We start from the raw sequence: 25,011 nt of genomic DNA, 5'->3' as shown, positions 1-25,011 counted from the left end.
CAACTCTCATTCCACCCAGCTTCCCCTGTCCCCCTCCAACCCTCGCCCCCTCCACTCTCTCCAGTCCCCCCCTCTCAGCCCCCACCCTGCCCGGCCTCCTTCTTTGCCCCCCAACCTCCATCCCACCCAGTCTCCCCAGCAGCCCCTGCCTCCCACCCCCCACCCCACCCAGACTTCTTAGTGTCTCCCAACCTTCACCCCACATGGCCTCCACAGTGCCCCCTGTCCTCCCCAACCCCCACTATACCTAGCTTTTCCAGTGCCTCCCAAGCCCCAACCCACCTGGCCTCCCTGTCCCCTATTCCCTCCCAGATCCCTTCCCCACCCAACCTCCCCTCTGCTCCCCAACCTCACCTCCTGGCCTCCATGTGACAAAGTGGGAATTTTCTGTAATATTTTTTCCAATGCCAATGAGTGCCTTAGTTTCCCCCAGTACTTTACAGTGCTACACAGTGGCTCCAGGACAGTTAACTCTGCTCCTGGGGCAGCGCAGGAGAGGTTGGAGGGGGTGTCACCTCGCTGCCTGGGTCATTAGAGGACTGGCTGAAACTGACCCGGATCAATGGAGGATCTGGAAAGCCAACTGGAGACCCTAGCACGGAACAGCTGACTGGGCCCTGAAGAGCAGGCAGGTCTCTGCCCAGGAGTCTGGCTCAGCTGGACTCGCTGGACAGAGCTCAGGGCGTGAAGCAGCAAGGCTGGAGCCCAGCAGGGCCAGATAAACCTTTTGTGGGCCTGGCGCCAAACATATTTGTGGGCCCCCATGGAGGCAATTGAGCATGGGACGGGGAGGTCAGTTCCGAGAGCGAGGGGCCAGCCAGAGGCAATGGGGCATGGCATGGCAGGGCTGGCCCCGCTCGGCCCAGCCCAGTGCAAGGGCACTATTTACAAACTGGCAGTTGCCAGACACACACTGGCCCGCCCAGCCCTGTGCTGCCAGCATGCCCCTTCCCCTCAGGGGTGGGCCCATGCCACACCACACAGCCCCTCCCCCCCCCAACACCAGACCAGCCCGCTGATTCCCTATGGCCAGAGCCCCCCTGAACCCACTATGCACAGTGCCCCCCCCAGACCCTGACACAAATGCACAATCCCCTGCACAACACCACTCCTGCCCAGCGCCCCCATGCCCACAGCCCCACCACAACTACCAAGCACCCCACACAGAACCCCCTCCCTAGTGCCCCAACACACGCAGATCTTCCCCGCCCCTCACAGCCAAGCACCTCGCCCCCTCCAGACCCTCCAGAGACCCACTCCCCCATGCCCTGCCTCCTGGCCGCACTCACTAGCCCTGCTGGGAGGCGACTGTGTCTGCCGGGCTGAGCCATCAGGATCCACTTGCCTGGAAGGGCCCAGCCAAGCCCCCTGCACTGTCCCCCCTGCAACTGGATAAGACTGGCCAGGCTCAGGTGGGGATGGGAAGCAGAGACTGCCCAGAGCCAGAGGTGCACTTGGGTCCAACCAGGGAGCAGAGAGGAGCTGGCAGGTGGGGCCAGGGGGTGGAGAGGAGCAAGTGATGAGCGGGGAGAGCCAGCGGGCTGGTGGGGTCTTGGGGCACCGTGCAAGCAGAGCAGGCCGGGGCCCCTTCTGACCATGGGGCCGGCTCCATGGAGCCACTGGCGCCATTGTAAACCCCAGTACTGGAGCCCAGGGTCTCACTCCAGGAGGTGGTAAGGCCGTGTGGCCTCCCCTTGCAGAAGAGTGGGGCCCCTGGGGGGTCTGGCTCACTGAAAAAAGTGGATCCTCCAAGGGACTGTTTAAAAGCTGGGGGTTAGCACTGATCCTGTGGCTCTGTGACACCTCCCCACCCCCACCCCACCTTGCCTCCCTCATACCCCTGATCCCCCCATTCCCATTCTCACCTGACCTCCCCAGCCTGCCCCGCTCCAGGCCCTGCATCCCCCCTGCGCGGGGTAACACTCGTGGGCAGGTCAAAAGTCTCTGGGGATTTTATTCTCGTGCTCTGGCTGTGGGGGCCCCCTAGGAGCAGAGCAGCTGGCAGGCCTCCCCCAGGCTGCTGCGGGGGTGCATGCGGCGGCGGCGCAGGCGCTGCACGCTGGCATCTATGTGGAAGCCCGTCTGCTTGTCGCGGATGGAGGCACGCAGGTGCTGCTGGGTGGCCTGCATCTGCTGCACATTGGCCGCCGCCTTCTGCAGGGAACGCTCCAGCAGCACGCTGCCCTGTGGGAGGGACAGGTAGACAGGGAACAGCGTCACCACCCTGCAGCCGGCTGAGGTACTCCCGAATCCCACCTAACTACACCTCACCCCCAGCAGCCAGGCAAAGTCACCCTTCCTCCAGAAACACCATCGCCTCCCTGTAGCAGGGTGAGGTACTCCTGCCAAGCAACGCTGTCACCCCTACAGCCATCAGAGCCAGGCAAGGTACCCCCACTCAGCAACACCATCACCCCCCTATGGCTGGGGAAGGTATCTCTGCCAACCAGTGCTGTCACTCCTACAGCCATCGCAGCCAGGCAAGGTATCCCTACTCAGCAACACCATCATCCCCTACAGCCAGGCAAGATATCCCCATCCAGTAATACCATCACCCTCATATAGCTGGGCAAGGTTCCTCCAACTAGCAGCACCATCACCCCTGAAAGCCCCGCACAGAAAGACCATCACCCCCATAGCCATCCCAGCCATGCAAGGTACCCCCATCCAGCAAAACCTTCACCCTCATACAACTGGGCAAAGTACCCCTGCTCAGAAAGACCATTACCCCCTATAGCCATCTCAGCCATGCAAAGTACCCCCTCCAGCAACACTGTCACCACACTACAGACACCACAACCGGGCAAGGTACCCCCAGATGGGCAACACCACTGCTCCCTACAGCCATACCAGTGGGTGAGACCCCAGGAACTTACCTGGGTGAGGATCTGGGCCTCAGGCAGTTGGGTGCCCACATGGTGCTGGTACACCCGCACCAGGGGCCGGTTCAGCTTCTCCCGTGCCTCCAGGTACTGGCTGGACTCAGGGCCCTAGAACAATGTAGCAGGGGTCAGAGCAGGGCATCCTCACCTGGGGGAGCCCCCTCCACCCCCAGCCAGTTTCTCCTTCCCATGTCCATCCCTCGGGTGACCCCAGCCAGTCTGCCCTTCCCCTGCCAATCCCCCCAGACAGTCCCTTCTTCCTCTGCCCATCCCCCAGGTGCTCCCAGCCAGTCCCTTTTTCCCCTGCCCATTCCCCAGGTGCCCCCAGCCGGTCCCTTCTTCCCTTCCTGCCCCCCAGCAAAGTGTCACTCCCTGCCTGCCCCCAGCTGGTCCCTCCATCCGATGAAGTGAGCTGTAGCTCACGAAAGCTTATGCTCAAATAAATTGGTTAGTCTCTAAGGTGCCACAAGTACTCCTTTTCTTTTTGCGAATACAGACTAACATGGCTGTTACTCTGAAACCTCCTTCCCCCGTAAGGATAAGGCCTTTGTCTGTAGCCATATTGCAAGTCCTAAAGCCTAAGGCCTGCCTCTGCAGCCAGATTAAAAGAGCAGCAGCCATTAGCTGAGAAGCAGGAAATCACATCCTCACATTCCATCTAAATTACACTAAAACAATGTAGTATCAGGCTGTTAAGGAGACGCCATCCTAATGCCACCCACTATCACCAGATAAAGAAACAAATCTTAAGGTTGTTAAAGAAAACTTAGTTTTATAGCATTGTGTCTGTCAAGAAATCACTTATCAATTGTTGTGGTTGTGAAATCCTCATTTCTTTATTGTTTTGTCATTGTAAGCAGTGTCAGGATGAGCTCCACCCTGACATCTGGTGGTGAGGTGTGGCAAGTTGTGGAAAAGAACTTCAGGGGCTGATCTCATTTGCATAGGCACACCCACCCCGCCTAGAATGAGGCCATAGCTGCCCAGATGGTCACTTTGGCTGCTGTGGGATCCCCAGTGTCTCTGTTATTGGGGCAGGAAGAATAAATTGTTATTACGCTGATTATGGGAACTGTGCTTGGAACTGTACTTGGCCTTTTGTTATGATGGAGGGAGTCACCATCAACTCAGTAGCACTTGCTAGGCAAGGGTCATGGGTTTTAAAACTGTGTGAATGGAGAGAGGTTGGGGATAAGTGTTAATACTTGGTGGTATGGGCCTGTTGGTGAGGGCCTTACATGCTAATTGCACTTCCTCCTCTCTCTACTGTGGAATATCAGAGCTAATTTTGATTCTATTAGGAGTCTAGTTACAGGCTGCTCAGCTCACTTTGGACAGCACTACTACAAGCTGAAATCACTGAGTGTTGTGTTAAGTAGTGGGGGAGCCTGAAGATATATTGTGGAGAAGTTTGTGGCATGGCTGGAGTGCCTTGTGGACAGGCTGGTGGAGCAGTGCGTAGGATGGTGGGAGCTGCTGGTGGGCTGTGGAGCAGTTCGTGGGGCGGCGGGAGCTGCTTGTGGGCTGCAGAGCAGATCGAAGGAGTTTGTGGGGTGGCTGGCAGAGCGGAGACCTATGGAGCTGTGGGGGGGTCAGCTTCAGATCATGTAAGGTGCCTCTTACCCCCATCCCATCTCCGCCCAGGTTGGGAGGTAAAGCTCCACAGATAAACTTTCGAACTCTGGGGCTGCCCTGACCAGGGACAGAGACTTTTGGGTCATTGGACTTTTGGGACTTTGGGTGATTTGGGGTTGCTGCACTCAAGAACCAAAGGGAAAGGGGTATGCCCCAATTTGCTTGGGGTGGGTTTTTTGCTCATGGGTTGTGTTATGAATCCTGTTGGTGGTGTTTCCCCAACATAATGCCACATTGTTTCTCTCTGTTATTAAAAGGCTTTTTGCTGCACTCAGACTTGCGAGAGGGGAAGTATTGCCTCTTGGAGGCGCCCAGCGGGGGTGGTATATATTTGTCCCAGGTCACTAGGTGGGGGCTCGAGACGGTTTGCATTGTGTTATTGGAATGGATCCCCTAGATATTGAAACCGGCCCTTGTTGCTGCCAACTCTGACGGGCAGAAGGGTTACATTTTTGGGGGCTCGTCCGTTACATCATTATGGTCCCCACTTCCCTGTTGTTTGTCTGTATGATCTCTGTCTGGTTCTTTGATTGTTTCTGTTTGTTACATAATTAATTTTGCTAGGTGTAAATTAATTACGGTGGTAGGATTGGTTAAAAATGTTGTTACAGTGTGGTAGCATTGGTTAGTGTCATGATTGGTTAAGGTACAGCTAAGCAGGCCTCAAGTTTCACCATATAAACTGGGGACCAAAAGGAAGTTCTTTGGGAACCAACTCCAGGACACAACCCCAAGAACAGAGCTGCCAGAACTCAACACCCTGCCAATGACACTGTGCAGAAACTGGAGTTCCCGAGATGACCTGATCCTGACTGGCCATCAAGAAAAGTCCATCTGTCTCTTTAGGAGTAGTGAGCATTGTATGTGTAGCGTGTGCATTCTTGGTTTTGGTGATGGTTAATAAATAGAGGTTACGTAGGATATTGCTGTATAAGGCTCTTTCACTGGTAAAAGATCCCATAAACCCCTCAAAAGATTAAGCCCTGACTCTACAGGGAAAGGGTGTTTGCCCAGAGCCCACGGAGGGGTAAAGTTAGGTGCCTTTTGCCTGGAGCCCTAGGAAGTGGGAAAGGGTGGGGGTACCTAAATTAAGAGGGTTACGCCTTGAGCCCTAGGAACTGGGTAAAGGTGGGATGTCCTAGAGTGTGTGAGTAACAGAGAATTTTAGTGGGTAACACCCCTGCCCGCCCCCCCAGCAAAGTTTCCCCACACACACCCCAGCTCCCCTGCTCTCCCAGCACAGGGTCACCTCCCCCAACCCCCTCCGCACCCACTCACCATGGTCATTCCCTGGGTGATGCCCAGCTCCCCGTGGAAGCGCTGGCAACGGTTCAGGGTGCTGCGCATGCCCCCCAGTGCCATGTAGAGACGCTCCTGGCCGGGGAGGGAGCACAGGGTGAGGTGTGGGGGTCACGCTGGGTCCTCGCAGGGACAGGTCACCCCAACCCCCAGGTTCAGGGACCACACCAGAGACCTTCCCCCTAGCCCATAGCTGGGGCCTGAGCCCCTGCTTGGCCTCCCAATGGGGGTGGGGCACAATCAGTCCTTTAGTGTGCCATCCTCTGCCACAGCAGTGTGGTTCTGGGCCTGTGGGTCTGATATAGGGATGGAGGCATGAGGGCAGCCTGGGGCAGGGGCTGTGGGGCTGGTATAGAGCTGGGGGGATGGGGGAGCATGGGGCAGGGGCTGTGGGGCTGATATGGGGTTGGGGGAGTTTGGGGCAGGGGCTGCAGGGCTGTTATTGAGCTGGAGGGATGGGGGAGTGTGGTGCATGGGCTGTGGGGCTGGTACAGAGCTGGGGGGATGGGGGAGCATGGGGCTAGTAAGGAGCTTGGGGGAGTGTGGGGCAGTACAGTGGGTCTGATAAGGAGCTTGGGGTGATGGGGAGCATGGGGTAGGGGCTGTGGGTCTGGTATGGGGATGGGGGAGTGTGGGGAAGGGCTGTGGGGCTAATATAGAGCTGAGGGGATGGGGCAGTGTGGGGCAGGGTCTGTGGGTCTGGTATAGAGCTGGGGGGAGTGTGGGTCAGAGGCTGTGGGTCTGGTATAGAGCTGGGGCATGGGGGAGTGTGGGGTAGGGGCTGTTGGTCTGGTATGGTACTGGGGGGATGGGGGAGTGTGCGGCAGGGGCTAGTATAGGAATGATGTGCCGAAGTGGGACTGTTCTTAATGTTTTCTCTGAATACTGTGTGGATGCCTCAGTTTCCCCTATGCATTTATTAAGGATCTAGGTGGTGAGATAAGGGTGTGTGATTGTTGCAGAACCCTAGAGGGGCAGTGTGATGCTGTCTGCACAGGGAATGGCCGACACCCTGTCTCCTGGCAACTGATGGCCTGGGCCTCTCCCCTGCAAGGTGCCAACTGAAGGTGTTGGAGATCAGGTGGCCTCCTTGCCCAGAAAAGGCACAAAGGCCAGAGGAGGGGCTGGAGGGAGTTTCAGTTTGGAGCTGGCTAGGGAATTGGGGTAAGCCCAGAACCTGGGTCTGGGCTCCCCACCCCCCAAGATGGACCTGACTGAGGGGTCCTGTTTTCTGTACCTACAAACTCTGTTTTAGACTGTGTTCCTGTCATCTAATAAACCTTCTGATTTCATGGCTGGCTGAGAGTCATGGTGAATTGCAGGAAGTGGGTCTGCGGGGCCCTGACTACCCCACACTCTATAACAACTGGTGGCAGTGGTGAGATGTACTGCACCTAGTGGATGGCGCTTCCTGCAGTAAGTGACTGGGGAGCTTCAAAAGGGGAAGTTCCTTCAGTTCCGGGAGGCGAAGGAGCTACGCTTAACCCCTAAGAGAAGGACTGTTGCAGTAACGGGGTTCCCCGGGACTGCGGTGAGCGGTTCCAGGGGTGGAGGAATCACAGAATCATAGAATATCAGGGTTGGAAGGGACCTCAGGAGGTCATCTAGTCCAACCCCCTGCTCAAAGCAGGACCAATCCCCAGTTAAATCATCCCAGCCAGGGCTTTGTCAAGCCTGATCTTAAAAACTTCTAAGGAAGGAGATTCTACCACCTCCCTAGGTAACGCATTCCAGTGTTTCACCACCCTCCTAGTGAAAAAGTTTTTCCTAATATCCAACCTAAACCTCCCCCACTGCAACTTGAGACCCTGCCTATGGTCCAGATCCCTGTGCAGACACAGGAGGGGTCAGGCTGGCTGGTAGCTGGGATTCTCAGCTGTGAGGTCCTGTTGTAGGATGCCTGTGTCTATTTGGGACAGGATCCAGACCCTGGTCCTGTAACGGCCAAGGATTTGAATTTGAATCCACGGAACCAATCAACTGAGACTGAAATTGTCAGTGAAAATCAAATGACCTGGCTGGCAGGGGAGAGGAGCTACTAGGCTCGGGATACCTGCCTGCCTGTAACCAGAGCCCTGGGGCTGAGTGGAACGGAGAGATGCTCCCCGCCCCCCTGCACACTGGAGAGGGGTCTCACGATGGCTCTGATGCTGTGACCAAAGCAGCGAGCTCGCTGCCTAATCCCACTAGGACAGCAACGGCAGCGCTGAGCATGGTGGGAACTGAGACCCCAGCTGAGTGGGTGGACACACAGGCAGGGCAGGTCAGCTGCCAACCAGGTTTGCCTGGTCCAGACGTGCTGCTGGGACAGGGCTCAACGGGGCTGTGACCCCAGGCCCAGCCAACGAGAGGGAACAGGTCCCCATCCCTTCCCCAAGAGCTGAATTCCAGACCGAGCTGCAGGATGCCTCCTTGGAGAAGCTGAGGGAACTTGCTGGCCACAGCACTGCAAACCCCCTTGGGGAAGGCTGCAGGGAAAGATTGCTGTGGGAGAAGGATTCCTGTACCGGGAATGGGCTCCCCAAGGGGAAGTGGAACTGTGGGGAATCAGGAGGCAGCTGGTGGTGCCAGCTTTATCAAGCTGCATCCTGTGGAAAGGAGCGACTCTGGAAGGGTATGCAGTGCTACTCTGCCAGCATCTATAATACTAACTGTGAATTTTGTAAGATCCTTCCACCTGCAAGATTTAAATGCATGGCAAGGAGTTGGCCCACAATGTCCCTCTCTCAGGACACCCGGGGATCCAGTGCCCCAGGCAGCAGCGGTGGCAGAACTTTTTCTGGCCCCGAGTCTGTGACGCAGCCCAGCAGTTCTGCAGGTCCTGCGACCCCTGTCAGAGCGTGGGGAAGGCCCGGCTCCCTTGAGACCCCTGCCTATCATAGAGGAACCTTTCCGGAACATAGTGGAGCCCCTCAGCAAGGCAACCCAGTCGGGAAGAAATACATCCTGGTGGTGATGGATTTCGCCACCCACTACCCAGAGGCAGTGGCTCTGTCCTCCACCGAGGCAGACACTGTGGCAGACGCACTGCTGACCATCTTCAGCAGAGCAGGGGTCCCCAGCAAGGTCCTTACAGACCAGGGGTCCAATTTCATGTCAGCCCTGCTCCAGGGCTTGTGGGAGAAATGTGGGGTCTAGTCTTCCTGGGTCTCTGCATATCACCCTCAGTCCAATGGGCTGGTGGAGAGATTTTATGGACCCTGAGGATGATGCTGAGGACTTTTATGAATCAGCATCTGTAGAATTGAGACAGACCACTGGGAACAAACCATCCCAATGTGTAGAAAGAATAGTAAATATGACAGGCGACCAGCTTGGCTTAACAGTGAAATCCTTGCTGATCTTAAACACAAAAAAGAAGCTTACAAGAAGTGGAAGATTGGACAAATGACCAGGGAAGAGTATAAAAATATTGCTTGGGCATGCAGTAGTGAAATCGGGAAGGCCAATCCACACTTGGAGTTGCAGCTAGCAAGAGATGTTAAGAGTAACAAGAAGGGTTTCTACAGGTACGTTAGCAACAAGAAGAAGGTCAGGGAAAGTGTGGGCCCTTTACTGAATGGGGGAGGCAACGTAGTGACAGAAGATGTGGAAAAAGCTAATGTACTCAATGCTTTTTTCGCATCTGTCTTCACAAACAAGGTCAGCTCCCAGACTACTGCACTGGGCAGCACAGCATGGGGAGGAGGTAACCAGCCCTCTGTGGAGAAAGAAGTGGTTCAGGACTATTTAGAAAAGCTGGACGAGAACAAGTCCATGACGCCAGATGCACTGCATCCAAGAGTGCTAAAGCAGTTGGCAGATGTGATTGCAGAGCCATTGGCCATTATCTTTGAAAACTCATGGAGATTGGGGGAGGTCCCAGATGACTGGAAAAAGGCTAATGTAGTGCCCATCTTTAAAAAAGGGAAGGAGGAAGATCTGGGGAACTACAGGCCAGTCAGCCTCACCTCAGTCCCTGGAAAAATCATGTAGCAGGTCGTCAGGGAATCAATTCTGAAGCACTTTGAGAAGCGGAAAGTGATCAGGAACAGACAGCATAGATTCACCAAGGGCAAGTCATGCCTGACTAATCTAATTGCCTTCTATGATGAGATAACTGGCTCTGTGGACGAGGGGAAAGCAGTGGATGTGATATATCTTGACTTTAGCAAAGCTTTTGATACGGTCTCCCACAGTATTCTTGCCAGCAAGTTAAAGAAGTATGGGCTGGATGAATGGACTATAAGGTGGATAGAAAGCTGGCTAGATTGTCGGGCTCAGCGGGTAGTGATCAATGGCTCCATGTCTAGTTGGCAGCCGATATCAAATGGAGTGCCCCAAGGGTCGGTCCTGGGGCTGGTTTTGTTCAATATCTTAGTTAATTATCTGGAGGATGGCGTGAACTGCACTCTTAGCAAGTTTGCAGATGACACTAAACTGGGAGGAGTGGTAGATATGCTGGAGGGTAAGGATAGGATACAGAGGGACCTAGACAAATTAGAGGATTGGGCCAAAAGAAATCTGATGAGGTTCAACAAGGACAAGTGCAGAGTCCTGCACTTAGGACGGAAGAATCCCATGCACCGCTACAGACTAGGGACCGAGTAGCTAGGCAGCAGTTCTGCAGAAAAGGACCTAGGGGTTACACTGGATGAGAAGCTGGATATGAGTCAACAGTGTGCCCTTGTTGCCAAGAAGGCTAATGGTATTTTGGGCTGTATAAGTAGTGGCATTGCCAGCAGATCAAGGGATGTGATCATTCCCCTCTATTCGGCATTGGTGAGGCCTCATCTGGAGTACTGTGTCCAGTTTTGGTCCCCATGCTACAAGAAGGATGTTGAAAAATTGGAAAAAGTCAAGCAGAGGGCAACAAAAATGATTAGGGGGCTGGAGCACATGACTTATGAGGAGAGGCTGAGGGGACTGGGATTATTTAGTCTGCAGAAGAGAAGAATGAGGGGAGATTTGATAGCTGGTTTCAACTACCTGAAAGGGGGTTCCAAAGAGGATGGATCTAGACTGTTCTCAGTGGTACCGGTTGATAGAACAAGGAGCAATGGTCTCAAGTTACAGTGTGGGAGGTTTAGGTTAGATATTAGGAAAAACTTTTTCACTAGGAGGGTGGTGAAGCACTGGAATGGGTTACCTAGAGAGATGGTGGAATCTCCTTCCTTAGAGGCTTTTAAGGTCAGGCTTGACAAAGCCATGGCTGGGAGGATTTAGTTGGGGATTAGGTCCTGCTTTGAGCAGGGGGTTGGACTAAAGGACCTCCTGAGCTCCCTTCCAACCCTGATATTCTATGAAGTACCTGCCCCACCTGAAGTACAGGGAAGTGCTCCAGGAATCCAAAGCATTCTTCCCTTTCGAGCTGCTGTATGGGAGGAGAGTGAGGGGACCCCTGGACCTGGTACGGGACGGTTGGGAGGAGAAGCGGGAAGACCCCCTGGCGGATCTCTTCCCTGAGATGGGAGCCAATCCTCCCATCAGGTGTCCCCCATTCAGAGTCACTTGGCAAACAGCCCTGAACCTGGAAAGAGAGGTCAAGGTCACGCTGGCTTTAGAGCGTGATCCAGCCGTTCAACAGCCCATGGGCCTCACCTGTGGGGCTGGTCCCCAAGAAAGACGGGTCTATCCGATTCTTTGGGGACTATAAGAAGCTTAATGCCATCAATGTGTCCAATGCCTACCCCATGCCTAGGCCTCGTGAGATTCTAGACAAGCTGGCAGGGGGCTCATTACCTCTCTACTATGGATCTCACCAAGGGCAACTGGCAGGTGCCTTCGGACCCAGATACCAGGTTGAAATCTGCCTTCACCACCCCTTTGGGGCTCTGAGTTCCTGGTCCTGCCTTTTGACCTCAAGGGGGCATCGGCCACCTCCCAGCGCCGGGTGAATCAGTTACTGAGGGGGATGGAGAACTTGGCCCTGGCATACATTGATGATATCTGTGTCTTTAGCCAGACCTGAGATTAATACATGTCCCAGGTGAAGAGGGTGCTGGGCTGCCCCAAGGAGGCAGGACTGACAGTAAAAGCTGAAAAGTTTAAGGTGGGGATGGCAGAGGTATCGTACCTGGGCCACAAGGTGGGGAGCAGCTGCCCAAGCCCAGAGCCGGCCAAGGTGGAGACAATCAGAGATTGGCCCATTCTCCAGACCAAGAAACAGGTCCAGGCCTTTATCAGGATGGCGGGGTACTACCGGAGGTTTGTACCACACTTTAGCTCCCTAGCTGCCCCCATCACTGATCTATGTGAGAAGGGTAAGCCAGACGAGGTGGTCTGGACTGAGCAGTGCCAGAGGGCTCTCTGTGTGCTGAAGGAGGCTCTAATCCAGGGCCCAGTAAATCTGGTAAACCCAGACTTTGCCAAGCCCTTTACAGTGTTCACTGATGCCTCAGACTCAGGGCTGGGCACAATGCTGATGCAAGCTGTTGCTAAGGGGGAGAGACACCCCATCAGGTACCTGAGCAAGAAGCTGCTGTCCCGGGAGCAGAACTATGCAGTCATAGAAAAGAAATGCCTGGCCATGGTGCAGGCCCTTAAAAAGCTGCAGCCGTATCTATTTGGGCAGCGCTTTACTGTGTATACTGACCACTCTTCCCTAACGTGGCAGAGCTGGGGGGATGTGGGAGTGTGGGGCAGGGGCTGTGGGTCTGGTATAGTGCTGGGGGAGTGTGGGGAGTGTGTGGCAAGGGCTGTGGGGTTAGTAAGGAGCTTGGAGTGATGGGAGTAGCCTGGGGCAGGGGCTGTGGGGTTGGTATAGAGCTGGGGGGCTGTGGGAGGCCTGGGGGACTGGTATAGGGATGGGGGGAGTGTGGGGCATGGGCTGTGAGTCTGGAGCTGGGGTGATCGGGGTAGCCTGAGGCAGGGGCTGTGGGGCTTGTATAGAGCTGGGGGGATGGGGGAATGAGGGGCAGGGGCTGTGGGCCTGGTATACAGCTGGGGGGAAGTGTGGGGCTGGGGCTGTGAGTCTGGTATGGATCTGGGGTGATTGGGGTAGCCTGAGGCAGGGGTTGTGGGTCTGGTGTAGAGCTGGGGGTGTGGGGGGAGTGTGGGGCAGGGGCTGTGGGTCTGGTATAGTGCTGGGGAGATGGGGGGAGTGTGTGGCAAGGGATGTGGGGTTAGTAAGGAGCTTGGGATGATGAGGGTAGTCTGGGTCAGGGGCTGTGTGGCTGGTATAGAGGTGGGGGATTGGGGGGAGCATGGTGCAGTGGCTGTGGAGCTGGTATACAGCTGAGGGCCTGGGGGAGCGTGGGGCACAGGCTGTGGGTCTGGTATAGAGCTGGGGGCACAGGGGCAGTGTGGGGCAGGGCTGTGGGTCTGGTATGGGGATGAGGGAGAGTGGGGCAGGGTCTGTGGGTCTGGTATAGAGCTGGGGGGGTGGGCAAGTGTGGGGCAGGGGCTTTGGGTCTGGTATAGAGCTGGGGGGAATGGGGGAGTGTGGGCAAGGGGCTGCGGGTCTGGTATGGGGATGTGGGGAGTGTGGGGCAGGGGCTTTGGGACTGGTATAGAGCTGGGGGATGGGGGAATGTGGGGCAGGGTCTCCCCCAGCTAGGCAGAAAGCCCCACTGGTTTGGGGGCTCCAGGCAATTTATGGGGTGGGTATGAGGAAGTGGGAATTTTCCATTATAGTTTGATGATGCCTGTGTGTGCCTCAGTTTCTCCTCACTTGTGCAGGGCTCCCCGGGGTGGGGCCAGACTGTTGGCTCTCCAGGCAGGTCAGTCTGAATGTAGCCTGGCTGACTGAGGGAAAGGACTGGCCAAGGCCGACCCCGGCTCAGTGGCGAATGCACGAGGACAAGGGGAAGGCCATTCTCCCAGCCATGCCCTGAGTGCCCAGTGTCCCAGAGGGAACCGGATCCCCCTGCTCTGCGCAGGGAGGCTGGGCACAGATTGGGCTCGCCAGCATAGAGCAGGGCTGGAGCCCAGGGGCTCTATCTAGGAAGCAGGCCTGCCAACAGGATGGGTGTGAGCAAAGAGGGCAATTTCCCATGGGCCCGGGAGATTTAAAAGGGTGCGTCGTGGCACCGGCGGCCACAGAGGCAGTGACAGGGTAAGGTGTTCCATGGGGGGTAGCATTCGGGGGGCCAGAGGCAGGTGAAGAGCTTCTGTGGGAGTCGGGGGCAGGAGGACAGGTGGGGTACTTTGGGGGGGCAGCATGTGGGGGGATGAGGCAGGGGGAAGGGTTCGTCTGGAGCAACATGTGGGGGGAAATGGGGAGGCTCTGTGGGGGGCAGCATGTGGAGGACAGGGGCAGGGTGAGGGGTTCCGTGGGGGGCAGCATGTGGGGGGCAGGGGGAGCGGTTCTATGGGGGGCAGGAGCAGGGGGAGGGGTTCCGTGGGGGCAGCGTGTGGGTGAAGGGATAGGGGTTCTGTAGGGGGCAGCATGCGGGGAGGCAGGGGGAGGGGTGGGGTTCTGTGAGGGGCAGCAAGCAGGGGGAGGGGTTCCATGGGCGCAACATGTGGAGGGGGAAGGGACGAGGTTCCGTGGGGGGCAGAATGCGGGGGAGAGGGGTTCTGTGGGGGGGCAGGAGGAGGGGGAGGGGTTCCATGGGGGGCACCATGCGGGAGGGGCGGGTTTCCGTGGGGTGCAGCTTGCAGGGGGAGCAGGGTTTCTGTGGGGGGCAGCGTGCTGGGGGAGGGGCGGGGTTCCATGCGGGGCAGCATGCAGGGGGGCGCAGAGGCAGGGAGAGGGGTTCCATGGTGGTAGGGGGAGGGCTGGGGTTCCATGGGGGGCAGTGTGCGGGGGGCAAGGGGCAGCGGGAGGGATGGGGTTCTGTGGGGGGCAGCTTGCAGGAGTGGCAGGGGGCAGGGTTCCGTGTGGGGCAGGGGTTCCATGTGGGGAAACATGGGGGGGGCAAGGAGCATGCCCTCTCCGTACCTTGAGTGCCAGGGTCTCGTCCATCTTGCGCTGCAGACTGCCATCGAGGGCAGACTGGGCCTGGTGGCGCGTGGCCGTGGCCTGGGCCGTGGCTGCCCTGAGCGTGGCCAGCACCTCCTTGGAGCGCAGGGTCAGGCACCGCGCCTCCTCAATGGCCACCGCGCACTCTGGGGGGACATGGGGTCAGAACTGCACCCCGGCTGGGCAGGCCCCAGCCCTCCCTCTGTGACACAGTGACCCAAATGCCGTCCATGGGCCTGGGGGGGTGAACACGGGGAAGGGGTCTGGGGGTCAGGATCAAAGGGGTGAGGAGAGCTGGGGGTGCATACGGGGGTGCTGTGGGGGGTTTAGTGGAGTCCTGGAAGGACACACTGGGAGTCTAAGGCAGGGGTCCCTGGGGGAGCTCTTGGGGGGCTGAGAGGAGGGTCCCTGGGGAAGACTGAAGGGGGGCTGAGAGGGAGTCCCTGGAATGGAGTGGGGCAGGCCATACCTGGCATGTAGGACTCAGTGGGGCTGGGCTTGTGAGTGGGGGGCAATGGGGGTACTCATGGGCTGAGGGGCTCTTGGGGCGGTCCCTGGGAGTGAATGGGGTGGGGGTCCCTGGGAGTACATGGGCTGAGAGGGGCTGAGTGATGGGTGGTCTCCGGAGGTACACAGGGGCTCTGGGGGGTCCCTGGGATGGGGTGGGGCCGGGCCGTACCTGGCGTGTAGGGCCCGATGGGGCTTAGCTTATGAGTGGGGGCAAATGGGGGTACACAGGGGCTGAGGGGGGCTCTTGGAGGGCTGCTGGGGGTCCCCAGGGTGGAGCGGGCCAGGCCATACCTGGCGTGTAGGGCCCAACAGGGCTGGCCTCCGGGGTGGGGTTCCTCATTACGAAGGGGGACGAGGGCCGGCTTAAGCTGAGCCAGGAGTCACGCTCGGCCTCCAGCAGCACCATGCGCAGCGGCTGCCCCAGCAGCTCCAGCACCTGCCCCCGCTCCTGGCACAGTGCCTCCAGGGTGTGCCGGCACCCACTCAGTGCCTGGCACAGGGGACATGGGTCAGTGTGCCCCCCCACACCCTCAAACCCCCGCACCTGCCCAGAGCCTGGCACGGGCAACGGGGTCAGTGTGTCCCCCTCACCCTCAAACTCCCACATCTGCTCAGTGCTTGGCACGGGGAACAGGTGTCAGTGTGTCCCCCTCACTCCCCACATCCGCCGAGGGCCTGGCACAGGAAACACAGGTCAGTGTGCCCCCCGCACTCGCCTGGCTCCTGCCAGAGAGTGCGCCAGTGTGAGTGCCCAGCTCAGAGACAGCTGCGGTCAGAGGGACCAATCTCTGCAGCGCCTCTCTGAGCGCAAGATTGGGGAGGGCCCAGCACAGCAAGGGGGAAGCCATGGGCGGAACCTGGGCAGGGAGGGGTGGAAGGATAGATGTGGGTCAATCCCTGGGGTGGAGCAGGCTCTGCGGGTGAGGCGCCCTGACCACAGGGCAGGCTGGCGACTGGCAGGCAAAAAGCACAGCAAGGGACAGAGCAAGGGACACAAAACAGGCCAGCAGGGGATGACCCAAGGGGGCACAGGTTGGGCTGAGCTGCTCCCTTTGGGCTGGGTTTTCGTGGGGGATGCCAGGGCAGCCTGGCAAGAGGGGCAAATGGGGAGACACCGGCAGGGAGCTGGCACATCGGGCGCCCAGGGGAGGGGCCAGCGCTCAGGCTACGATGGGAAGACACATCAGTGAGTAGCATGGGTGGGGGAGACAGCCCCAACCTGTCACTACAGGGCCCCCAGGCTGCGGCCCAGAGCAGGGTGCACTCTTTGCCAGCCACCAGGGAGGTGACAGTACTCCTGGTGCTGACATAGTGGGCTAAGGGCAGCTGGCATCCCGCTGAGAAGGGGCCCCGGCTCCAGCACCTGGCCCAGTGCCCCAGAGGGACCAGAGTGGGATACTGGACTGTGGGTTGCCGGGCTTTTCAGTGCCAGGGACAGAGTGCTGAGTGCACCGAGGAGCCCGAGCACCTGTCAGCAGGGGGTGCGGCAGAGGAAGGAGCTGGTTGCCCAGCCCCAAGGGGGCATACTGGCAGGGATGGCAACCACCTGACACACCCGCTCACCCACTGCCAGACTGACCGGGTAGTGCCCAGCACCTGCCCTGGCATCTAGTTGCTGTCTAGGCCTGTGACCCTCCCTCCCCTGGCCCCACCTTGAGGTGCGCCTCCGACATGTCCATGTGCCCTTCCAGCTCCACCTTCAGCCTCTGCAGCTCCTTGCGTTCCCACCGCAGCAGTGTGTCCACCTGGTCTGGGGCCTGGGGGTGGGGGGACATGGGCAGAGACGGGGGCAGGGTGAATGCTTAGCTCTCAGCAACGCCAGCCGTTCCAGGCTCAGTGCTGGCTGTGCTGGGGGGATCTGGGGCGGGAGGGGTCTGGGGATGTGTGGTGGAGATATGGGGTATGGGGTGGATAGGTGTGGGGGTATCACCTGCTCTGGGGATGGGGCGGTGCCCATGGGTGGCCTTGCTGGGGAAGGGGGTGAGTGTAAGGGATACGGGGTATGGGGAGGATGGGGAACACCTGGGGACTCTCATCTGCTCAGTGGGGGCCTGTGCTGGGCAGGGATGTGGGGTGCATGGGTTGTCGGTGCCCGTGACAGGTTGTGATGGGGGGTGATGGGGCACAGGGGGTGGATAAAGAGCATGGGACTATGGGGGCCTTCTCACTTGTTTGGTGGGGGATTGGTCCCGGTGCCTGGCCATGCTGGGAGGTGGTGGGGCACAAAGGGGGATACGCAACATGGGGGTATATGGGGCATGGGGCCACACAAGGGGTGGGGGGCTTTCACTGACACAGTGTGGAGCTGTTGCCTGCCCTGTGGGGATGATATGGAGCTCAGGGGGCTCTCACCTGCTCGGTGAGGGGGGCGGGTCAGTGCCCGCACTTGGCCAGGCTGGGGGAGTGGCACGGCTTGGGGGGATATGGGGTGTATCAGGGATACGGGCCATGGGGGGATGTCACCTGCAGGTGCCTGTGTCTGGGTGCACTGGGGGGGACATGGAGTGCTGGGGCTATGGGGCACGGGAGGGAAACAGGCAGGGCAAGATATGGGGTCTGGGGGGAATGGGGCCTGGTGAGATATGAGGTAGGGTGCTGTCACCTGCTCAGTGGGGGCGGGTGTCAATGCCAGCATCTGGCCATGCTAGGGGGTGATGGGCACAGGGGTGTGTGTGTGGAACATTGGGTGTGGGTGAATATGGGATCTGGGGGGCGTTCACCTGCTTGGTGGGGGACATGGGGTGTGGATAAGGAGTGAGGGGGATATGGGGCACAGGGGATATGGAGCACACAGGGATACAAGTTATTGGAGCTCCCACCTGTTCGATGGGGGGCTAGTGTCCATCCTGGGATAGGGGGGACACAGGGCATGGGGGGATAGAGGGCACATTGGAAATGGGGCATGGGGGATACAGGGCAGGGGCACTCATCTGCTCGGCTAGGGGCCCATCCCTGCACTCGGCCATGCTGGGGGGATGTGGGGCACGGGGGATAGAGGGCACAGGGGAAATGAAGTGCGAGGTATATAGGGTGGGGGCTCTCATCTGCTTGGCTGGGGACCAGTGCCTGCACCCTGCCCTGCTGGGGGGTTATGGGACATGGGGGATACAGGGCGCCGGGGGATAGAGGGCACAGGTGGAAAATGGGGCATGGGGGATATGGGGCATGAGGGAATAGAGGGCACAGACGGGGAAATGGGGTGCGGGAGATACGAGGGGGGGTCTCACCTGCTCGGCCGGGGGCCGGTGCCCGCGCACCAGAGCACTCTGCCGGTTGGTGAGCAGCGCGGTACGCACCTTGGCCAGGGCGGCATCAAGGTGCTGGCGTGACAGGTTGAGGCACTTGGCCTGCTCGTTGAGCTCGGTGAGTGCCTGGCGCAGCCGGCTGACCACCAGGCGCACAGCACTGGCATAGTGGGCGGCCAGCCCGTTGCTCTGGCTGGCACAGTGGTCTCGGAAGCAGGGCAGGGGCAGCTGGCTCACCCAGGGTGGGGGCTTCATCTTGGTCTTCCACAGCGTGATGCCTGGCCCCTCGGGTGGCTTCTCCAGCATCTCACCAGCCGCCGTCACGTCCAGCTTAAAGCGCCAGCCCTGCAGCCGAGTGCGGCGCTCGTAGGGCGTCTCCTGGGGCTGGCCTGGGGGCTGAGGTGGGCGCCACTGCGCCACTGCCTCCCGCCAGCAGCGCCCCCGCAGCTGCTGCGCCGCCCGCATTGTGGCCTTGGCCTCATTGCGCCAGGCCTCCGGGCCCGCGTGGCCCCGCAGCAGCTCACTGGGGGGTCCCATGGCCAAGCTGTGGGGAAAAGAGGGGTCAGCACCGCCTGGCTTGGGAGAGCCCCTCTGCCACAGACAGCCAGGGTCCTGAGCCCAGTCTCCCATCCCCTTCAAGGTGCCTTCCAGCCTGGGACCAGCCCTAAGGTGTGTGAATGGGTCTGACACAGGGCAGGGCATACTGGGCTGGCTGGGCCTATGGGTCAGCTCTGAGGGAGAGGCAGGAGGGATAGGAGGCTAGCTACCCAGTGGGTCAGACCTCGGGGGTAGGGAGGGGCAGGGAATAGGGGGCTGGTAGAGCCCTGTGAGTCAGCTCCAGGGGGCAGGGAGTGATGGGGGGATAAGGGCCTGGCTACCTGGTGGATCAGATCTGGGGGCAGGGAGGGGTGGGGGTATAGGGGACTGGCCCATGGGTCAGACCTCAGGGGCAGGGAGGGGCCTGCTCCATGGTCAGAGCTGGGGGCAGGGAGAGGTGGAGGTTATGGGGCTGGCTGGCTGGCCCGTGGATCAGACCTGGGTGCAGGAAGGGGCAGGAGACTGGGGAGTTGGCTGACTCGTGGTCAGGGCAGGGAGGGGCAGGAGGCTGGCTTCCCCATGGTGGCCCTCCCTGCCTGCGAGGAGCCTTCCTGCCTGGTATGGGATCAGGACGATACCAGCTCTCTGTGCCCCATGGGTGGATGCCCCAGTGCCAGCGACAATGCCAGATCCTGGGAGCTCCCCCCAGGCACCCGCCTCCCTCCTCGTCCGCACCGTCTCTCAGGGTCTGTGCCTCGCCATGGAGACGGTTGCCATGGCAGCGGGTACTCGCCTCACAATGCCTCCATCCCATACAGTTGTGTGTGTGGGATCATGTCTGACGTGGCCTGGAGGGAAAAGGGGTAGCCATGGGGGGATCAAACCCTCTGAGCCAGAGGGAAGCAGACAGATGGGATTTTGCCCCTGGCACCAGGCCCAATCCTGGAGGGGGAGCTGCGGGGCTGGGCAGTGTCTCTTCAGGGAAAGGGGTTGGAGTGACCATAGTGCGAGTAAGGATCTCACTACTGCTGCCAGCGGAGTGTTGGCACTCGCAGCAGTTATGCATACTAGGCCCAAGTGTCCTTGGCCCCCCCGCCTGGAGGCACTCGCAGCAGTTATACTGAGGATCTGCAACAATATGTTGCAAAGTCAGACTGCCTGAAACTAAACAAGGCCAAACAGGGCAGATATGGAAGAACAATGCTGAATAAAGCAGCTTTATGTATGGTTTAACAGATGGTACAGAGAACAAGGGAACTAGCTGGTAGCTGGATTGGCTGGCTATATGGATACTTAGGGCAGCTTGCTATTGGATAAGTATGCTGAAGAAAGGATGTATAAAAGCCTGTGTAACTTCCTGCTCTGTGTGCAGGATTTGAGATTCTATTCTCCCTGTACCTTGTTTGCAGCTGCAAATAAACTTTTCTGCTTCTCTACCCCGTTGTGATTATTGGGTGACGCACACCGGGTAACGAACTCCTGCTGTTGTTCGCCTCTGGCTGGGTGCCGGCAACAGGGGGGAGAGCTCCCATGCATACCGTGCATAAGCAAGGACAGCCTGGGCCACCGTCCCCTAGTGTCCCTAGCTGGGGAGAGCGGGACCAGGGGACAGAGAGCAATTCACTCTGGGAAGGGGGCTCCCACCATCTGGCCAGCTGGGAGGCAGGAGGCCAGAGCCTGGGGCTCGGAGGACCAGGGCTGGGGGATGCCCTGCTTGCAGCCAGTGCCAGGCCCAGGCACACCGTCACCGTGACACGAGGCTATGCAGACCCTGCATAGCAGGACCAGTTGCCATGACCCAGGGGTTGGCCGTGGTGTTCGGGGCAAGTTGAGAGCCTGAAAAGGGCCTGCTGGGGCTGAGCTGAACAGCTCCTGGAGGGGACACACCCGCCCCCTTCTGCCAGCCCATCCCACGGTGCCAGTAACATCTCCGCCCGCATGACCCATCCTGACGGGATATGCTCTAGGGATTATTGTGGGGCATTTCTCCGGCCTGTTACTCAGACTGGATAGGCACAGAGATCCCTTCTGGCCTGGGAATCTCTGAACCTACAACAGCCCCATGCTACCCTTCCATCTGGCCATGCAGACCCAGATCCGAGCTTTCCCCCTGGTCTGCTTGTCCCACCCCTATATATCATCCTGGCTCCCTTCCGCCCCAGGTCCCCATCGTCCCCACGGTGAGGTTATTGTGCCGCAACTTCTTCAGCAAGAGGTTCACAGTGGGAGAGGAGGGTGGGGACCCTGGGATCAACCCTCTCCCATGTGGGGGCCCTAGAGGGACATCCCCCCGCCTATCCCTGGCTCGCCTCTCCCCTAGGGGAATGCACTGTCCAGATCGTCCTACAGATGCAGACCCAGGGGCTGGGCCCAGATGCCATCACTGAGCTCATAGTGTGCAGGGGCCATGTTCATCACCTTCCAGGAGATATCGGAGGGGAGCCAAGGGAGAAGAGGGCATCAGAGAGTGACACACCTCCCTGACCCCAGCAGGAATCACTGACCTCCTCCGACCTGGGCCTTGTTGTAAGCTATTGTAAGAGAAAATAATATCCTCCCGATATGGGGTGACTTCCTCCTCAGAGTGAAAGGAACGACAGTATTCTCCAAGCTCACAAATTCCTTTAGCCAAAGAAAGTGTTTAGCTGACTAAATTTCTCACAGCCTCTCAGAGATTTGGCTTTAGAAGATGACCTTTTGAGGTTACTGGGGTACCTGAAATTTTCCCAAGGAAGATGGCAGAACTGTTAACCAATACAAATGGAGTTGTAGTGTTCATGGACTTCGATGGAAGAAGATATATATGGGTCTTCGATGGAAGAAGACCACAAAACTCTCAATGAAGTTCTAACCCTAACCAGCGAGTCCGGATGGAAGCTAAACAAGGAAAAGTGCATTTTTCACCTACCCCAGACTGAGTTTTTGGGACAGGCAATAAACAAAGATGGACTCAGTCATAGAATATTAGGGTTGGAAGAGACCTCAGGAGGCCATCCAGTCCAATCCTCTGCTCAAAGCAGGACCAACACCCACTAAATCATCCCAGCCAGGGCTTTGTCAAATCAGGCCTTAAAAACCTGTAAGGATGGAGATTCCACCACCTCCCTAGGTAACCCATTCCAGTGCTTCACCACTTTCCTAAGCAGAACTAGGTTTGCTAATATCCAACCTAGACCTCCTCCACTGCAACTTGAGACCATTACTCCTTGTTCTGTCATCTCTCACCACTGAGAACAGTCTAGATCCATCCTCTTTGGAACCGTGTAACAGGGTCCCTGCCCCCCCCTCTTCCTGGGGCCCGCTTGCTGCCGCCAATAAGGCTCAGATTGGCTTCAGAGTTGTGCAACACCCGGTCTTTATTTACCTACAGTCATTCCACCACCAGTGTCTATCTATTTACAAGCTTTACACGATTATTCAACCTCTTTTATAGGCAGAGTCAGCCTTCAGTTAGGAGGCCTCCAGTTCCCTCCCTGGCTGCCCCCCCCCACCTTCTGGCTCCCTCCCAGCCGTTACAGCCCTTGGCTTGTCAGGCCAGCATCAGGCCTTTTCCATCAGCCCCAATCTGTTTCCCCTGATCGGAGCTGACTGGGCAGGGGCTAATTAGGTGCTTTTGCATCAGCATGCTGCTACAAATCCCCCTTCAGGTAGTTGAAGGCTGCTATCAAATCCCTCCTCACTCTTCTCTTCTGCGGACTAAATAACCCCAGCTTCCTCTGCCTCTCCTCATAAGTCATGTGCCCCAGCCCCCTAATCATTTTTGTTGTCCTCCGCTGGACTCTCTCCAATTTGTCCACATCCCTTCTGTAGTGGAATGACCAAAACTGGACACAATACTCCAGGTGTGTCCTCAACAGTGCTGAGTAGAGGGGAATAATCACTTCCCTCAATCTGCTGGCAATGCTCCTACTAATACAGCCCAATATGCCTTTGGCCTTCTTGGCAACCAGGGCACACTGCTGACTCATATCCAGCTTCTCATCCACTGTAATCCCCAGTTTTCTGCAGAACTGCTGCTGAGCCAGTCAGTCCCCAGACTGTAGTGGTGCATGGGATTCTTCCTTCCTAAGTGCAGGACTCTGCACTTGTCCTTGTTGAACCTCATCCAATTTCTTTTGGCCCAATCCTCCAATTTGTCTAGGTCAGGGGTGACCAAGCTGTCGCTCCGGAACCACATGTGGCTCTTCAGAAGCTAATATTCGGCTTCTTGAATAGGCACCGATTCCGGAGCGAGAGCAATCTTAAAAGAAGAACTTTATTATAAAGAAAAAAGTAAAAGAATCACACCTGCAAAATCAGGATGGAAGGTAACTTTACAGGGTAATACAAGATTTAAAACACAGAGGATTCCCCTCTAGGCTCAACTTTAAAGTTACAAAAACAGGAATAAACCTCCCTCTTAGGATAGGGAAAATTCACAAGCTAAAACAAAAGATAATCTAATGCATTTCCTTGCTATTACTTATAATTTCTGTCATTTTAGGTGTATCGTTTCAAGGTATCTTTTCAAGAGATGGTTTACCTGCTTGGTCTCTCTCTCTCTCTCTCTCTATCCAGGGGGAACAAACAAAGAGAGTATAAGCAAAACCTCTCACTTCCCCCCTACCCCTCCCAGATTTGAAAGTATCTTCTTTCCTTATTGGTCTTTCGGTGAGGTGCCAACCAGGTTATTTAGCTTCTTAACGCCTTACAGGTAAAATGATTCTGTACCTCTGTCAGTACCTCTGGCTAGGGGGGATTTTATGTTACTGCATACATAAAAGTTGTTACCCTTCCCTTTATATTTATGACATGCCCAGTGCAGCAGTCTGGGACCTGACCTTGTCTGTGAAGACCAAGGCAAAAAAAGCATTGAGTACTTCAGCTTTTTCCACATCATTTGTCACTGTGTTGCCTCCCCCCATTCAGTAAGGGTCCCACACTTTCCCTGACCTTCTTCTTGTTGCTAACATACCTGTAGAAACCCTTCTTGTTACCCTTCACATCCCTTGCTAGCTGCAATTCCAGTTGTGCCTTGGCCTTCCTGATTACACCCCTGCATGCTCTAGCAATATTTTTATACTCCTCCCTAGTCATCTGTCCAAATTTCCACTTCTTGTAAGCTTCCTTATTGAGTTTAAGCGCCCCGAAGATTTCACTGTTAAGCCAAGCTGGTCACCAGCCATATTTGCTATTCTTTCTGCACTTTGGGATGGTTTGTTCCTGTATCCTCAATAAGGCTTCTTTAAAATACAGCCAACTCTCCTGGACTCCTTTCCCCCTCATATTAGCCTCCCAGGGGATCCTGCTCATCAGTTCCCTAAGGGAGTCTAAGTCTGCTTTTCTGAAGTCTAGGTTCTGTATTGTGCTACTCTCCTTTCCTCCTTGTGTCAGGATCCTGAACTCAACCATCTTGTTAGGATATAGATATTCAGGCCTGTCTGTAAAGGCCTATACTCTAAGAATTTAGTTGTATTCTTATCACTTGGCTAGTTCTAGAGGTATAAAAGAAAGAATCAAAATCACTGTCTGCCAGTGTAAGGTCCTTCTCTCACTGTGACAGTCTGAGGCCCTGTGCTTAGGCTAAGGCCTTTGGCTAAGCAGCAGAGGCAGCCATAAGCTGGGAAGTGAACGGTCACATCCTCACATTCCAAACCCGTCCAAATCAGGTGCTTTTGGGCTGTTAGGAATACAGTCCTGTCCTGATAATGCCTATCACCTCCAGAGAAAGGGAAGTGCCTAGAAGATGTAAAAGGAAACTTAGTTTGATAGCATCCTATCTGACAAGTTTCAGAGTAACAGCTGTGTTAGTCTGTATTCGAAAAAAGAAAAGGAGTACTTGTGGCACCTCAGAGACTAACCAATTTATCTGAGCATAAGCTTTCGTGAGCTACAGCTCACTTCATCGGATGCAAGAACTCACTTAGCAATAGCTGGGATGTGAAATCCTCATTTCTTTGTTGTTCTATCACTGTAGTCCCCATTTCCCTATGAAAGAAAAGGAGTACTTGTGGCACCTTAGAGAATAACCAATTTATTC

General features: G+C 56.9%; 1 protein-coding gene across 2 annotated transcripts in view; it reads right to left on the bottom strand.

Annotated features, from left to right (window-relative positions):
• Positions 1-1,871: 1,871 nt before the first annotated feature.
• TEKTL1 (tektin like 1) overlaps positions 1,872-25,011 on the bottom strand; it is a 37,797-nt gene continuing 14,657 nt past the window's right edge. The window contains exons 3-9 of one of the 2 annotated variants that reach the window (XM_073311982.1): positions 18,438-18,999; positions 16,863-16,967; positions 15,502-15,700; positions 14,680-14,846; positions 5,796-5,891; positions 2,877-2,990; positions 1,872-2,184 (exon numbers count right to left, since the gene is read on the bottom strand). In XM_073311982.1, the coding sequence (XP_073168083.1) occupies positions 1,984-2,184; positions 2,877-2,990; positions 5,796-5,891; positions 14,680-14,846; positions 15,502-15,700; positions 16,863-16,967; positions 18,438-18,992 (1,437 nt within the window). In that variant the 5' untranslated portion in view covers positions 18,993-18,999 and the 3' untranslated portion in view covers positions 1,872-1,983. The remainder of the gene's footprint in view (positions 2,185-2,876; positions 2,991-5,795; positions 5,892-14,679; positions 14,847-15,501; positions 15,701-16,862; positions 16,968-18,437; positions 19,000-25,011) is intronic. The other variant, XM_073311983.1, reaches the window with a different exon arrangement.

Source organism: Lepidochelys kempii, chromosome 14, assembly GCF_965140265.1.
Source record: "Lepidochelys kempii isolate rLepKem1 chromosome 14, rLepKem1.hap2, whole genome shotgun sequence".
NCBI classification, from domain to species: domain Eukaryota; kingdom Metazoa; phylum Chordata; order Testudines; family Cheloniidae; genus Lepidochelys; species Lepidochelys kempii.
The sequence above is the reverse complement of the archived record's forward strand: the minus strand, read 5'-3'. Positions and strand labels throughout refer to the sequence as shown.